The following is a 16,715-nucleotide window of genomic DNA, read 5'->3' on the forward strand; positions in this document are numbered from 1 at the left end:
GAATCGAGCTGAGCTGGGGAGCTTTCTGTTGAATAAAAACACTGGTGCAAAGCCACCACAGACATTGGCTGGCTGGTGGGGAATCTGAGGGAGCCATTGATTGTTAGACAGCTAGCAGGTGGGAGAGAGGCAGATAGACTGCACACCTTGCCTTGCAATCTGTTGCATGCCCAGCTCGCTAAACTTTCTGTTGCCTTGTAGACTCCCAGGGCCCTCCAGAGTGTCAGCTGCAGGCAGTACTACCAAGGTCCAAGGAGCCACCAACTTGAACAGACGGAGTCAGAGTTTCAACAGCATCGACAAGAACAAGCCCCCACAGTACGCAGCCAGCAACGAGAAAGGTAATCCCCTCTGAATAGTTCCTCCAGCTCTTGCTTACCAGTGTTGCTTGCATTTCTCTAGCGCCTTTCGCAACTTCAGGACGTTCCCAAGTGTTTTACAGCTAATGCAGTACTTCAGAAATGTAGGCACTGTTGTAACATAGGAAACACAGCAGCCACTTTGAACACAGCAAGCTCCCGCAAATAGCAATGTGATAATGACCAGATAATCTGTTTTTGGTGATGTTGGGTGAGGTATAAATATTGGCCAGGACACTGTTTTTCTTTAGATATTGGCTGTCAAATCTTTTACAACCACCTGAGGAAGTAGACAAGTTAAACAAATCATTTTGAATCAAGAAACAGAACACAAAAGGTCATTGGTCAAGAGCTGGATCTCCTCCACTTTCATAGCGTCTTTTAACAGTAGATTTGTGATCTCAGTTGAAGTTATGTAGACGTTTGCATCTGAAACAGCACAAGAACAGAATCACAGAATGTTAAAATGTAGAAGGAGGCCATTCAGCCCATTGTGTCTGTACTGGCTGTCCGAATGTGTATTGCACCTGGTGCCGTTATCCTGCTTCCTCCTCATAACCTTACATTATGCTTTTTCTGCTTCCAGCAACCAGTCAGCTGGATGTTATGAAAGAGGTTTGATTAAAAATTGATAAGCAGATTATTCATTGAAGAACAATTAGCTTAACCACTCGTGGCATTTTCAGCAATGGAGCACTCCCTCAGTACTGCACAGGAAGGGTGAGAGTTTGTGCTTAAGTATCTGGAACGGAATTTGAGCCCAAAGATTGAGAAGTGAGGGTGCTCCCCCACCGAGTGCCTTCTGTGTGTTGAACTGGTGGAATGAGTGAGTCTGTTCCAACGAGATACGTGTTTCAAAAACTATTGAGGCAATGTGATTGGATGAATTGGCAGGCCAAGTTGACAATGCCATTTCTGTGTCACTCACAGTCTCTCATTGTAGACGTACCCATGAGTGTTTCATACCTGATGTCACTGTGGTTTTTCCTCTGCATATTGATGATATTAGCTGGGCGTAGAGCCATGTGTGAAAGAAGGCACAATGGCCCCTCTATGTGGCCCACACAAATTTCTCCTCTGCATCGGCAGGTCTCGCTGGGCCCGACATCATCTTTTATTTGGGAGGCAAAAAGGGAGGAGCTCTTGTTTCACCTCAGAAGAATGAACAAACCTTGAGAGTTTACATTTCAGTGAAGACGGTTTTATTAGAGGAAACTGGAGCCAGTAGCAGACGATGATGATGTGCCTTCATTCACCATCCCCGAACCGTCCTCAGAAAGCTAACTTGCAAAAGTGATTTGGTCTGCTCATGGAGCTGTGGGTTGTGCAAACTTTGTGAAAAATGGTTCAGTGACAAATGAGGGAATCCTGATTTACTCATCGTGTCCCATACCCTTGTTCTGGAGAAACGCGGTTGGGTTTTGCTGAGGCAGATTGACCGACTGATCATTTGAACACAGAGCCAGTCCTTACAGTTGCTCACGAGGGAGGTGGCTGATAAGACAGAAGTTGCGCAACTTGCAAGAGTGCAAAGGTAAGTCAGTTAATGCAGAGTGTCTTATAAAAACTGGGATTGAAACTTGGATAGGAACACAAAAGGTTAAGGGTAGATTTAATGGAGTGTTCAAAATTCTTCTGAAAGTGGGTTGGCAACCAGAGGTCAAAGGTTTAAGATAATTGTCAAAAGGTGAAGATGTTGAAGGGGTTTTGTACGATTCCGTGGCTATGTGGGTGACAGCTGAAACTGATCCGTGCCTGAAAGATTCTACTGCGAACAGGACAGGATACCACAGATGATTAAGCCTGGCCAGCCTGGCATTTCTCTCTGTCTCTGATGTGCGTTTGCTTTTGAACAAGGCTCCATTGTTTTCATTTGATTGTGCCAGGTGCAGTGATCATGAGTGGGCTTCTCCAAAGGCAAGGACGAAAAGGGAAATCGCTTCACTTAGCGGGTTATTAGGAACTGGAATTCTCTGCTTGAAAGATGCAACCAACTTGTATAGGAATGTGTCTGGATTGGAAAAGGACTAATTTTCATTGTTACAAGGATGGGGGCGTGGGATTAAATTGGGTTGTGAAAGAATACGGGTGATTAATTTAGCTTGAAGTGGGTTGGGCTGTGGGAGGTTGAAGGCATTAAAACGGCCTAAATTGCTGTACACATGCACCTCCTCAACTCGAGATATTAAGGCTTTAAATAATCAACATATTGCGCAGGAAGGCTACTGTTTAAATTAAAACGCACGGAACTCTGTATATTTATATTGCAGCAAATCTGGGAACTCGTAATATTTAGACTGGGTGAGAAAAGACTTCTTGGGATGGGGGGGGGGAAGAAATTTTCACTCAAAATGTGAAAGAAGAAGCATGAGAAGGGGACTGAGTTTGACAATATTAGGGATGGATTAAAAACAGAAAGCCTGGCAGCTGAAGAAGAATCATACAGACTCAAAATATAACTCTGTTTCTCTCCCCACCGATGCTGCCAGACCTGCTGAATGTTTTCAGCATTTTCTGATTTTATTTCAGATTTCCAGCACCCACGGTATTTTTCTTTTATTTTAGGGAGACAAATGTGTGGCTCAAAGACTGGTGTGGAAAAAGTGGGTTTTCATGGGGCACTGACACCACTACTGGGGAAGTGGGACCGTTAGGACAATCCACACCTGAACTGTGCTGGGACTGATGCTTTTGCGAGCTGCATAACTGGGGAAATAAAGAGAGGTTTAAACTAAGTAGGGGGGACAAGGAATTAAATTTGGGAAGATGTGGTAAACGAAAGAATAAAGACAAGGCAAAAGAGAAGGTTATTCTGACAAGAAGGGGGATAGAAGGTATAAAAAAATAATAAATCAATGGATGAGACGCAAGGTTATAAGAAGAATAAATGGATAAAACTAAAGGCTCTGTATCTGAATGCACAAAACATTCAGAACAACACAGATGAACTGAGAGCGGACATAGAAATAAATAAATGTGATTAAATCACGTCCACTATTAAATACGCTATAGCAGGGCACTTGGATAAGATCAAAGTAATCAGACAGAGTCAACATGACTTTGTGAAAGGGAAATTATGTTTAGCCAATGTATTGGAGTTCTTGGAGGAACCAACATGTGCTTTGGAGTAAGGGGAACTGGTGGATGTACTGTACTCAGATTTCCAGAAGGCATTTGATAACGTGGCACATCAAAGATTATATGGAAAATAAAAATTCATGGTGTGGGGATAATATATTGACACAGATTGAAGATGGGCTCACAGAGAGTAGACAATAATGGATCTTTTTCTGGTTGGCAGCATGTAATGAGTGGTGTGCCACAGGGATAGGTGCTGGTAACTCAACATTTTACAATTTATATAAATGACTTTGATGAAGGGATGGATTGGATAATTGCTAAATTTACTGGTCATACGAACATAGATGGGAAAGTAAATTGTGAAGAGGACATAAGGGGGCTACAAAAAGATATAGTTAGGTCAAGTGAGTGGGGAAAATTTGTATAATGTGGGAAAATATGAAATTGCCCACTTTGGAAGGTAGAATAAAAGCGAAGCATATTATTAAAATGGTGAGAGATTGCAGAGCTCTGAGGTGCAGAGGGATCTGGGCACCTTAGTTGGAATCACAAAAGGTTATTATGCAGATACTGCAAGTAATTAGGAAAGCTAATAGAATATATTGTTCATTGTGAGGAGAATTAAATATAAAAGTAGGGAGGTTATGCTTCAGTTATGCAGAGCGCCAGTGAGACCACATCTGGAGTGCTTTGTGCAGGTTATTTATGGAAGAATGTAAATGCATTAGAAGCAGTTAGAGTAGGTTTACCAGACTAATACGTGTAAAGAGCAGGTTGTCCAAGAAGAAAGGTTGGACAGGCTGGGTTTGTATCCACTGGAATTTAGAAGAGTAAGAGGCGACTTGATTGAAACATATAGATCCTGAGGGTTCTTGATGGGATGGAGGTGGAGAGACTGCTTCTTCTTGTGAGAGAATTTAGATCTAGGAGGCCACTGTTTAAAAATAAGGACTCGTTCATTTAAAACGGAAATGAGGTGAAATTTTGAAATTCCTTCTCTGACGGTCCTGTGTCTTTGGAACTCTTCCTGAGAAGACAGTGGGAGCAGAGTCTTTGAATATTTCTAAGGCAGAGGTGGATGGACTCTTGGTAAGCAAAGAGGGTGATAGGTTATTGGAGGGTAAGTGGGATGCAGATTTGAGGTTACTGTCCGATCAGCCTAATCTTACTAAATGGCAGAGCAGGCTCGAGGGGCTGAATGGCCTCCTGCTGTTCTCCTTGTTCATGATTGTTTGTACGACCCCCTTCTTAAAGGCAATTAGAGGGATGGACAATAAGATCTGAGTGTCTTGGTACTTGTAGCACTAAAAGTTATTCTGCAAGTCAGCAATTGATTCAGAAGGCAAATGGAACGTTAACCTTCATTGTAAGAGGACTGGAATGTAAAAGTAGGGAAGTTTCCTTCCAGATATACAGGATGTTGGTGAGACCACATCTGGAGTATTGTGTACAGTTTTGGTCTCCTTATTAACAAAGGATATTAAATTGCATTAGAAGCAGTTAAGGGAAGGTTCATTCAACTGATTCCTGGGATGCAGGGGTTATCTTGTGCAGGATTTAGACTTGTATCTATTGGAGTTTGGAAGGATGAGAGGTAATATTGAGGGGATGCGACAGGATGGATGCTGAAAGCAAGTTTCTCTTTGTGGGAGAGACTAGAATGAGGGGACACAGTTTAAAAATAGGGCGTCTCTCATTTAATACGGAGAAACTCTTTCTCTCAGAGGGTCGTTAGTCTGTGGGATTCTGTTCACCAGAGAGCGGTGGGACGGGACAGGGTTATTGAATATTTTTATGTCTGAGTTAGATAGATTCTTGAGAACCAAGGGGGGGGGGGAGGGGGGTCAAAGGTTATAGGGAAGTGGAGTTGAGGCCACCATTAGATCAGCCATAATCCTATCAAATGGCGGACAGGCTCGAGGGGCTGGATGTCCTGCTTTAGCTTCTAATTCCTGTGTTCATGATACATATTTCTTTTGAAGTGCTTTCAATAAATATTCAATCCTACAGTTCCTCTCCCAACCTGCCTCTCTCTTACCTCCCAGCTGAACTTTAGGCAATGACTATCTTTTATGTGATGTCAGTGGCAACTGATGAACATGCAGGCAGGTGCTTAATGAATTGCTGACTGTGCAGTGTATCTCCAAATTGCAGAAGCCTACAAGTCGCCGAATACCTCATTGGGCTCATTTTCTGGCACATTCTTTTGATGGAGTTGTAGATATCACTATTGAAGGGATTGTGCTGATTCTTAAATGCTACATATCGGTGTGTCACTTCGCCAAAGCTTCATGATTATTTAGGAAAAGGGTGATTGTATTGTTGGCTGGTTTCTGACTCCTCCCCTTCATGAGGCTGCATTGGTTTTGCAGCAGGAGGTATTACTGTTCTGTCAGGGTAAATAGGCAGGCTGACTCAGGAGGGGCAGGTAACAAGTTTCACGCCAGTGGGATTCTCTGCGGTTGGGAGGCCGGAGAATCCCACTTTACATTATACCTTTAACAGAATAAAATGTCCAAAGTGCTGTGAAAGTAACATGATCAGACAAACAAATTGACACTGAAGCAAAGAAGGAGACACATCGTTGGGCAAAAAGATCAGGGAGCGAATTCTGCTCCCGCCACTGTCAATGGGAATTCTCATTGAATCATAGAATTTACAATGCAGAAGGAGGCCATTCAGCCCATCGAGTCTGCACCGGCCCTTACAAAGAGCACCCCACTGAAGCCCACGTATCCACCCCAGCCCGCAACCCCCACCGAACATTTTTTGGACATTAAGGGCAACGTAGCATGGCCAATCCACCTCACCTGCACATCTTTGGACTGTGGGAGGAAACGGGAGCACCCGGAGGAAACCACGCAGACACGGGGAGAACGTGCAGACTCCGCACAGACAGTGGCCCAGCCGGGAAGCGAACCGGGAATCCTGGAGCTGTGAAGCAACTGTGCTAACCACTATGCTACCGTGCTGCCCATGTCATGGGGAAACCCACGGGAGGGGGCGAACAGCCAGCAGGACCAGAGAATGCCAACACCAGTGAACGGCCGGAGAAGAATTCTTTCTCTGATTTATGATTGGTTTAAAGGAGAAGGGAGAGGCCAAGAAATGAAGGGAAAGAATTTCAACGTTTAAGGTCTAGAAGCTGAAGGCACAGCCAGCTTTGGGGAAAGAAATTGTGCAAGGGACAGAATTCAAGAAGTACAAAGATGCTAGAGGGTTGTCGGGCTTCAGGAGGTAATACAAAAGATCAGATTTAAAATGGCTCATTCACAACATTTCGCTCCAGAGTCCAGTCCAGGTCCATTCATTCATTATTTTTTCTTCCTGTTGCATTTGGCTGTTGAGCAAATGCCGAAGATTTGACTCAGGTTTGACCTCCTTGTAAACTGTTGGGAATCTGTTCAAATCAGGAACTGAGGTTTATCCGGCAGTGCCAATCCTGGCCACAGCTGTGTGGCAAACTGCCAGAGTATCCAAATGATGATCCCTTGCCGGGTATTTCAAAGAGAACATTTTTGGAGCATCATATTTATTTTTTTAAGTTGACAGCCTAATACAAGAACAATTCTAAAAGTGGTTACAAGGATTTTTTAGCTCGTTTGGTCTTTGAAGCTCCATTCGTAACACCCAATGGGTAATCCTCGTCAAATGGAAAATGAATCAAAATTGCAGGCGTACCAGAGAAAGGTTAATCTAAAGCTGAGATTCAAAGAGCCAGTTGGACCATTGTGCTGATGCCAGCCCTTTTGAAAGAGTGATTTAATTAGTCCCACACTTTCTCTATCCTCAGGAAAATCTTATCAAGTATTTATTCACTTCCCTTTTGAAAGTTATGATTGGACCTCTTTCCACTGCCCTTTCAGGCAGTGCCTTCTAGATCACAACAACTCGCCGTGTAAAATATTTCAAAACTCATATTCACCCCGGGATATTTCTGATTCTCTCTTCTTAGAGACGGTCATTGCCTGACATTCTATTTGTGTGGCGCAAATGTTACTTGCCAATTGTCAGCCCAAGCCTGGAAAATTTCCAGGTCTTGTTGAATTTGGCCGTGGACGGCTTCAGTTTGAGGAGTCACAAATGATACTGAACATTATGCGGTCTTCAACGAACATCCCCTTTTCCGGCCTTACGAAAGGAAGGTTGAGCCTACGATACTACCCTGCAGTGATGCCCTGGAGCTAAGATGACTGACCGCCAACCACCACAACCATCTTCCTTTTGTACCAGGTATGACACCAGCAGGGTTTTTCTTTCCTGATTCCCATTGACTCCGGTTTTGCCAGGGCTCCTTGATGCCACACTTGGTCAAGTGCTGTCTAGATGACAAGGGCAGTCACTCCCACCTTACCTGTGGAGTTCAGCCCTTTTTGCCCCAAGTTTGAACCAAGACTGTAATGAGCTCTGAAGCTGAATGGCCCTGACACAATCCAAACTGAGCGTCAGTGAGCTGGTTATTGTGAAGCAAATGTTGCTTGATTGAACTGTTCATGGCCCCTCCAACACTTTACTGATGATAGAGAGCAGACTTATGGGGTAGTGATTGGCTGGGGTGGCTTTATTCTGTGATGTTGCAAGGTGTCGGGCGACAATATTGGTGGGTTTAGAGGCACAACGTAAGCAACCAGAAGACTAAATTATTCCATAGTTTATTGATTAACACACGTGAAGTTCATGGTCGTATAAAGGTCGTAAAAAGGTTCAAGTTACCGAAGCAGATTCTCATACAGTCCATGGTTAGGTTCCAAAGTGGATTTGTTGTCTGGTACTGATCGTAACCCACAACACCCAGCAAGTAATTCACACAGGAATCCAATGTCTTTCCCACTTCTAACCTAAGGCTTCTGCCCTTACTATTGCTTGGTGATCTACTATTGCTTGGTGATCTACTTATATAGTCTATCCAAGGGTTTGCAGCTGAAATTCATCTCCAAGATTGATGTTTGACACACTTCTAGACTGAAGGTCGCCAGTTCCTTCTGGTATTGCTGGTGCCCATGTCGTGTAAGGCCTGGCTGCACTCGACAGTCATGTTGAAATTGGGTGTCTTAAAAAATATTAAGGTAGATAAGTCCCCAGGGCCTGATGGGATCTACCCCAGAATACTGAAGGAGGCTGGAGAGGAAATTGCTGAGGCCTTGACAGAAATCTTTGGATCCTCACTGTCTTCAGGTGATGTCCCGGAGGACTGGAGAATAGCCAATGTTGTTCCTCTGTTTAAGAAGGGTAGCAAGGATAATCCAGGGAACTACAGGCCGGTGAGCCTTACTTCAGTGGTAGGGAAATTACCTGAGCGAATTCTTCGAGACAGGATTTACTCCCATTTGGAAGCAAATGGACGTATTAGTGAGAGGCAGCATGGTTTTGTGAAGGGGAGGTCGTGTCTCACTAACTTGACAGAGTTTTTCGAGGAGGTCACAAAGATGATTGATGCAGGTAGGGCAGTGGATGTTGTCTATATGGACTTCAGTAAGGCCTTTGACAAAGTCCCTCATGGTAGACTAGTACAAAAGGTGAAGTCACAAGGGATCAGGGGTGAGCTGGCAAGGTGGATACAGAACTGGCTAGGTCATAGAAGGCAGAGAGTAGCAATGGAAGGGTGCTTTTCTAATTGGAGGGCTGTGACCAGTGGTGTTCCACAGGGATCAGTGCTGGGACCTTTGCTGTTTGTAGTATATATATATATATAAATGATTTGGAGGAAAATGTAACTGGTCTGTTTAGTAAGTTTGCAGACGACACAAAGGTTGGTGGAATTGCGGATAGCGATGAGGACTGTCAGAGGATACAGCAGGATTTAGATTGTTTGGAGACTTAGGCGGAGAGATGGCAGATGGAGTTTAATCCGGACAAATGTGAGGTAATGCATTTTGGAAGGTCTAATGCAGGTAGGGAATATACAGTGAATGGTAGAACCCTAAAGAGTATTGAAAGTCAGAGAGATCTAGGAGTACAGGTCCACAGGTCACGGAAAGGGGCAACACAGGTGGAGAAGGTAGTTAAGAAGGCATACGGCATGCTTGCCTTCATTGGCCGGGGCATTGAATATAAGAATTGGCAAGTCATGTTGCAGCTGTATAGAACTTTAGTTAGGCCACACTTGGAGTATAGTGTTCAATCCTGGTCGCCACACTACCAGAAGGATGTGGAGGCTTTAGAGAGGGTGCAGAAGAGATTTACCAGAATGTTGCCTGGTATGGAGGGCATTAGCTATGAGGAGCGGTTGAGTGAGTTTGTTCTCACTGGAACGAAGGAGGTTGAGGGGCGACCTGATAGAGGTCTACAAAATTCTGAGGGGCATAGATAGAGTGGATAGTCAGAGGCTTTTCCCCAGGGTAGAGGGGTCAATTACTAGGGGGCATAGGTTTAAGGTGAGAGGGGCAAGGTTTAGAGTTGATGTACGAGGCAAGTTTTTTTTTACACAGAGGGTAGTGGGTGCCTGGAACTCGCTACCGGAGGAGGTGGTGGAAGCAGGGACGATAGTGACATTTAAGGGGCATCTTGACAAATACATGAATAGGATGGAAATAGAGGGATATGGACCCAGGAAGTGTAGAAGATTGTAGTTTAGTTGGGCAGCATGGTCGGCACGGGCTTGGAGGGCCGAAGGGCCTGTTCCTGTGCTGTACCTCTTTGTTCTTTGTTCACCAGCACGGGTAAACTCACAAACCCCGGGCCACAGAACGCAGGAGGGGCTATAACCGGTCAGCGCACAGCCGCTAGGCGAAAAACAACAAATAACAATAACATGACATCAAGTATACAATTCCCCACCAGTTAAACATAAACCAACAACAGTACAAAAGGAAAACAAAAACCACACCCATGGTACAGGACAAGAGTAGGAGTAGCTGGGTTACAGTCAGGGGAAAGAAAACAAACAGGCAGACAGTGCAGGGATCCCTCGTGGCCGTTCCCCTTCAAAACAAGTAGACCATTTTGGATGCTGTTTGTGGGGGGGGGGGGGGATGACCTACTGGGGGAAGGCCCTAGCGGCCAGGTCTCTGGCACTGAGTCTGGCTCTGGGGCTCAGAAGGGAAGCGGGGGGGGGGGGGAGGAGAATAGAAAAGCAATAGTAGTAGGAGATTCAATGCTTAGGGGAATAGATAGGAGATTCTGTGGTCGCGAGCGAGACTCCCGGAAGGTATGTTGCCTCCCGGGTGCCAGGGATGTCTCGGATGGTGTCTTCAGGATCCTGAAGGGGGAGGGGGAGCAGCCAGGAGTCGTGGTGCACATTGGTACCAATGATGTAGGTAGGAAAAGGGGTGTGGAGGTAATCAACGAGTTTAGGGAGTTAGGCTGGAAGTTAAAAGCCAGGACAGACAGAGTTGTCATCTCTGGTTTGTTGCCGGTGCCACATGATAGCGAGGCTAGGTATAGGGAGAGAGTACAGTTGAACACGTGGCTGCAGGAATAGTGTAGGAGGGAGGGCTTCAGGTATTTGGATAATTGGAGCGCATTCTGGGGAAGGTGGGACCTGTACTTGCAGGCACGGAGATGGGTTGAAGTGTGGATACTTCAACGCAAGAAGCATCAGGAATAAGGTGGGTGAACTTGAGGCATGGATCGGTACTTGGGACTTCCGTGTGGTGGCCATCACGGAAACTTGGATAGAAGAGGGGCAGAAATGGTTGTTGGAGGTCCCTTGTTATAGATGTTTCAATAAGATTAGGGAGGGTGGTAAAAGAGGTGGGGGGGGGGGCATTGTTAATTAGAGATAGTATAACAGCTGCAGAAAGGCAGTTCGAGGAGTATCTGCCGACTGAGGTAGTATGGGTTGAAGTCAGAAATAGGAAAGGAAAAGTCACCTTGTTGGGAGTTTTCTATAGGCCCCCCAATAGTAGCAGAGATGTGGAGAAAAAGATTGGAAATAGATTTTGGAAAGGTGCAGAAGTCACAGGGTAATAGTCATGGGTGACTTCAACTTCCCAAACATTGAGTGGAAAGTCTTTAGATCAAATAGTTTGGATGGGGTGGTGTTTGTGCAGTGTGTCCAGGAAGCTTTTCTAACACAGTATGTAGATTGTCCGACCAGAGGGGAGGCCATATTGGATTTGGTACTTGGTAATGAACCAGGGTAAGTGATAGAGTTGTTAGTGGGGGGAGCATTTTGGAGATAGTGACCACAATTCTGTGACTTTCACTTTAGTAATGGAGAGGGATAGGTGCGTGCAACAGGGCAAGGTTTACAATTGGGGGAAGGGTGAATACGATGTTGTCAGACGAGTTGAAGTGCATAAGTTGGGAACATGGGCTGTCAGGGAAGGACACAAGTGAAATGTGGAACTTGTTCAAGGAACAGGTACTACGTGTCCTTGATATGTATGTCCCTGTCAGGCAGGGAAGAGATGGTCGAGTGAGGGAACCATGGTTGACAAGAGAGGTTGAATGTCTTGTTAAGAGGAAGTAAGGAGACTTATGTAAGGCTGAGGAAACAAGGTTCAGACAGGGCGCTGGAGGGATACAAGATAGCCAGGAGGGAACTGAAGAAAGGGATTAGGAGAGCTGAGAGAGGGCATGAACAATCTTTGGGGGTAGGATCAAGGAAAACCCCAAGGCCTTTTACACATATGAGAGAAATATGAGAATGACTAGAGCGAGGGTAGGTCCGATCAAGGACAGTAGCGGGAGATTGTGTACTGAGTCTGAAGAAATAGGAGAGGTCTTGAACGAGTACTTTTCTTCTGTATTTACAAATGAGAGGGGCCATATTGTTGGAGAGGACAGTGTGAAACAGACTGGTAAGCTCGAGGAAATACTTGTTAGGAAGGAAGATGTGTTGGGCATTTTGAAAAACTTGAGGATAGACAAGTCCCCTGGGCCTGACGGGATATATCCAAGGATTCTATGGGAAGCAAGAGATGAAATTGCAGAGCCGTTGGCAATGATTTTTTCGTCCTCACTGTCAACAGGGGTGGTACCAGGGGATTGGAGAGTGGCTAATGTCGTGCCCCTGTTCAAAAAAGGGACTAGGGATAACCCTGGGAATTACAGGCCAGTTAGTCTTACGTGGTAGGAAAAGTCATGGAAAGGGTACTGAAGGATAGGATTTCTGAGCATCTGGAAAGACACTGCGTGATTAGGGATAGTCAGCACGGATTTGTGAGGGGTAGGTCTTGCCTTACAAGTCTTATTGAATTCTTTGAGGAGGTGACCAAGCATGTGGATGAAGGTAAAGCAGTGGATGTAGTGTACATGGATTTTAGTAAGGCATTTGATAAGGTTTCCCATGGTAGGCTTATGCAGAAATTAAGGAGGCATGGGACAGTGGGAAATTTGGCCAGTTGGATAACGAACTGGCTAACCGTTAGAAGTCAGAGAGTGGTGGTGGATGGCAAATATTCAGCCTGGAGCCCAGTTACCATTGGCGTACCGCAGGGATCAGTTCTGGGACCTCTGCTGTTTGTGATTTTCATTAATGACTTGGATGAGGGAGTTGAAGGGTGGGTCAGTAAATTTGCAGACGATACGAAGATTGGTCGAGTTGTGGATAGTGAGGAGGGCTGTTGTCGGCTGCAAAGAGACATAGATGGATGCAGAGCTGAGCTGAGAAGTGGCAGATGGAGTTTAACCCTGAAAAGTGTGAGGTTGTCCATTTTGGAAGGGCAAATATGAATGCGGAATACAGGGTTAACGGTAGAGTTCTTGGCAATGTGGAGGAGCAGAGAGATCTTGGGGTCTATGTTCATACATCTTTGAAAGTTGCCACTCAAGTGGATAGAGCTGTGAAGAAGGCCTATGGTGTGCTAGCGTTCATTAACAGAGGGATTGAATTTAAGAGCCATGAGGTGATGATGCAGCTGTACAAAACTTTGGTAAGGCCACATTTGGAGTACTGTGTACAGTTCTGGTCACCTCATTTTAGGAAGGATATGGATGCTTTGGAAAAGGTGCGAAGGAGATTTACCAGGATGTTGCCTGGAATGGAGAGTAGGTCTTACGAGGAAAGGTTGAGGGTGCTAGGCCTTTTCTCATTAGAACGGAGAAGGATGAGGGGCGACTTGATAGAGGTTTATAAGATGATCAGGGGAATAGATAGAGTAGACAGTCAGAGACTTCTTCCGCGGGTGGAACAAACCATTATAAGGGGACATAAATTTAAGGTGAATGGTGGAAGATACAAGGGGGGGGGGGATGTCAGAGGTAGGTTCTTTACCCAGAGAGTAGTGGGGGCATGGAATGCACTACCTGTGGAAGTAGTTGAGTCGGAAACATTAGGGACCTTCAAGCAGCTATTGGATAGGTACATGGATTACGGTAGAATCATATAGTGTAGATTAATTTGTTCTTAAAGGCAGCACGGTAGCATTGTGGATAGCACAATGCTTCACAGCTCCAGGGTCCCAGGTTCGATTCCGGCTTGGGTCACTGTCTGTGCGGAGTCTGCACGTCCTCCCCGTGTCTGCGTGGGTTTCCTCCGGGTGCTCCGATTTCCTCCCACAGTCCAAAGATGTGCAGGTTAGGTGGATTGGCCATGATAAATTGCCCTTAAGTGTCCAAAATTGCCCTTAGGTATTGGGTGGGGTTGCGGTGATCGGGTGGAGGTGTTGACCTTGGGTAGGGTGCTCTTTCCAAGAGCCGGTGCAGACTCGATGGGCCGGGTGGCCTCCTTCTGCACTGTAAATTCTATGATAATCTATGATTAATCTAGGACAAAGGCTCGGCACAACATCGTGGGCCAAAGGGCCTGTTCTGTGCTGTATTTTTCTATGTTTTATACCAACAAACTGCAGGAGCAAACCCTCCTCCATCTTCAGCCCGGCAATAGGCCAGCCAAAATCCTCCCCTGCCTCAATCCAGGTCAAAGAAAGCAGAAGGGCAGCTACAAGCAGAGACACAGCCCCAGGTATGGCAGTAACAGGCTGGCTTCCTCCTCCCTCCTCCCCCCCCCCCCCCCCCCCCCCCCCGGCAGCTTCCAGCTGGCGAATCTCAAAGCAGGAACAGACAGTACCTGAGCCACAGTAACTCAAAGCATAGCATAGGAGTGAGAAATCACCTCTTCTCCTCCTGCAGACTGGTAGTTGGCTTGTTCACAGCTTTCCTTTGCCACATTCCAGGCTTCAGCAAACGGCAGCCAGCAAACAAAACAAAACACAAAGACCTTCAAGCAGTTTTGCATCAAACAGCAAGAGCACACAGCACACAGAATCTGCAGCCACTTGGGAGCTATGTAGTGCTCGCTTAACTACGATTGCCAATTTCCAATTAGCAATAGCCTTCAGCCGCACGGCCAGATGTCTTTACAGTCAACGTAAGTTATGGATGGGGCTGGCAGGCTGGAGCTTCCCCAGGAATGGGAACACACGATCTAGGGGCTCCTGCGGCACTGAGACACCCACCTTCCTTCCCCACCCCACTCTTCTCCAGCAGAGGCCATGGGCGGCCACCCCGCCCGAGGCTGGCAGCCCTCCCAATCCGAACACCAGGGCAGCAACCCCAGTGCCCCCAGGTGATGTGTTGGGTGTTCTGGATCACAAACAGGTCACCAACACTGGAAATGGTGCAACTCTATTTTAAGGTTAACTCTTAACATACTTGAACTGTGGGTAAATGCAATACCAGCGTTAACTGTTGACCCTTGCCTAGTCCTAACCAGGTGATGCACCCAGCACATGGTGAATGTCTGTGTTGCAGTCTGTGAGCTCTGTGCTCTGAGCTGGCTGCTACTAGAATGAGCGGGAACTCTCCTGTCCCCTGTCTTTATAGTGCGTGTGCTCTCACTGGTGATTGGCTGCGGTGTTGTGTATGCTGATTGGTCCCACTGCATGTCCATCAGTGTGTGTGTGTCTACACCATAATAAGTGTCGTTAGATAGTAGTGGGGAATCCGCTGACAGAAGCAGTGGGAAACTCCCAGCAAAACCTACCACAAAAGACACTTAAAAACTTTTTGTTAAATTGCGCCCCCAGTATAACAACTATGTCCCTTAGGATTTGACCAGCTCAGTCAGTAGAGATGCTACCGAGCCACTCTTGAGGTTTTAGATTACCTCAAATTTACAGAGTGTCGAATGTGAGAAGCCAGCCAGGAGTCATTGTCAGGGGAAGAGGGCAAGAAAGACATTAATGGTGGTTTCAGCAGCACTTGAGCTGAGACAGGGGTAAAGTCAGCTCGTGACACAGAGATAGAAATAGGCACCTGTCACTATGACTGCCTGAGTTATGCTGAAATGCCTCAGCAACCCGGCTAAAATGCTTAATATTGACAAATGAGCGATTTGCAATGTCAGTGTTGGGGTTGGGTAGTCGTCCTCAGCACACCTAAGGAGCAGTGGAAGGCTAGGAACTTTGGTGGGATAGATCATCGCACACAATACAAAATCTTTGCTCAAATCTGCAGCAGGATCCATCTGGAAGCTGGAGTTGGAGGAGGGGGAGAGGGACCTGACCCAACAGATCTAGGAGACACTGCACTCTGACCTTTGTCCCACATAAGGCCGGGTGTATCAACCACAATGTTCATTGCTGACACAGACACTTTCAAAGCACAGTGACCGTGAAGCCACTTCAACAATGCACAACAGGGTTTGCTTACAGCCGGGATCAATCGAGCAATAGACTTTGCACACCCAGAAAGACTTTAAAAACTACAAAATGCCTTTGTGTGAGTTGCAAAAGCAAATTTTAGAGAACACACCAAAAATGTGATAAATGTCCAAAAGCGGATACAAGATACTGGTGTTGCCCACGAGTGAGAATTTTGAAATTGTTCTCCACACTGGTCACTCATTCTGGAGTTCTTAATTTAAGCTTTCAGTAGATTAAATTGTACCAAATATTCCAGCAGATGCCTGCAGCAGGATTGCGTGTGTTTGTATTCAAGTGAAAATACTGCAAAAAGGAAGGACCTTGCCTTTAACAAACTTAGGACATTTCAAAGCTCTCACAGCCAATGATATGCTTTTTGAAAAGGAATAATGTCAGAAACATGGCAGCCAATTTGCACACAGCTCCTGCAAACAGCACTGAGACACAAATGATCCTCTGCTTTTTTCAGTGATCTAAACCCAGAGATCAACTTTAGCCAGGGCACAATGGAGCACTCCTCTGGTCTTCTTCAAAGCCATTCACTGGGATTTTTTTACTTCCACCCGAGTGTATCGGGTTTAACATCTAACCTGAATGAAGGCCCCTCCAACAGTATAGCACTCCCTCGGTACTCGGCATGGGGCTGGTTTATGATGCAGAACAAGGCCTACGGTGTGAGTTCGATTCCCGTACCGGCTGAGGTTAGTCATGAAGGCCCCACCTTCTCAACCTTGCCCCTCGCCTG

At 45.9% G+C, this 16,715-nt stretch overlaps 1 protein-coding gene across 15 annotated transcripts in view; it reads left to right on the top strand.

Annotated features, from left to right (window-relative positions):
- The window catches only part of nav3 (neuron navigator 3), a 1,340,243-nt gene that overhangs the window by 966,974 nt on the left and 356,554 nt on the right, over window positions 1-16,715 (top strand). For all 15 annotated transcript variants that reach the window (XM_072484719.1, XM_072484722.1, XM_072484724.1 and 12 more), the window contains one exon: window positions 202-341. In XM_072484719.1, the coding sequence (XP_072340820.1) occupies window positions 202-341 (140 nt within the window). The remainder of the gene's footprint in view (window positions 1-201; window positions 342-16,715) is intronic.

Source organism: Scyliorhinus torazame, chromosome 19 (assembly GCF_047496885.1).
Source record: "Scyliorhinus torazame isolate Kashiwa2021f chromosome 19, sScyTor2.1, whole genome shotgun sequence".
NCBI lineage: Eukaryota > Metazoa > Chordata > Chondrichthyes > Carcharhiniformes > Scyliorhinidae > Scyliorhinus > Scyliorhinus torazame.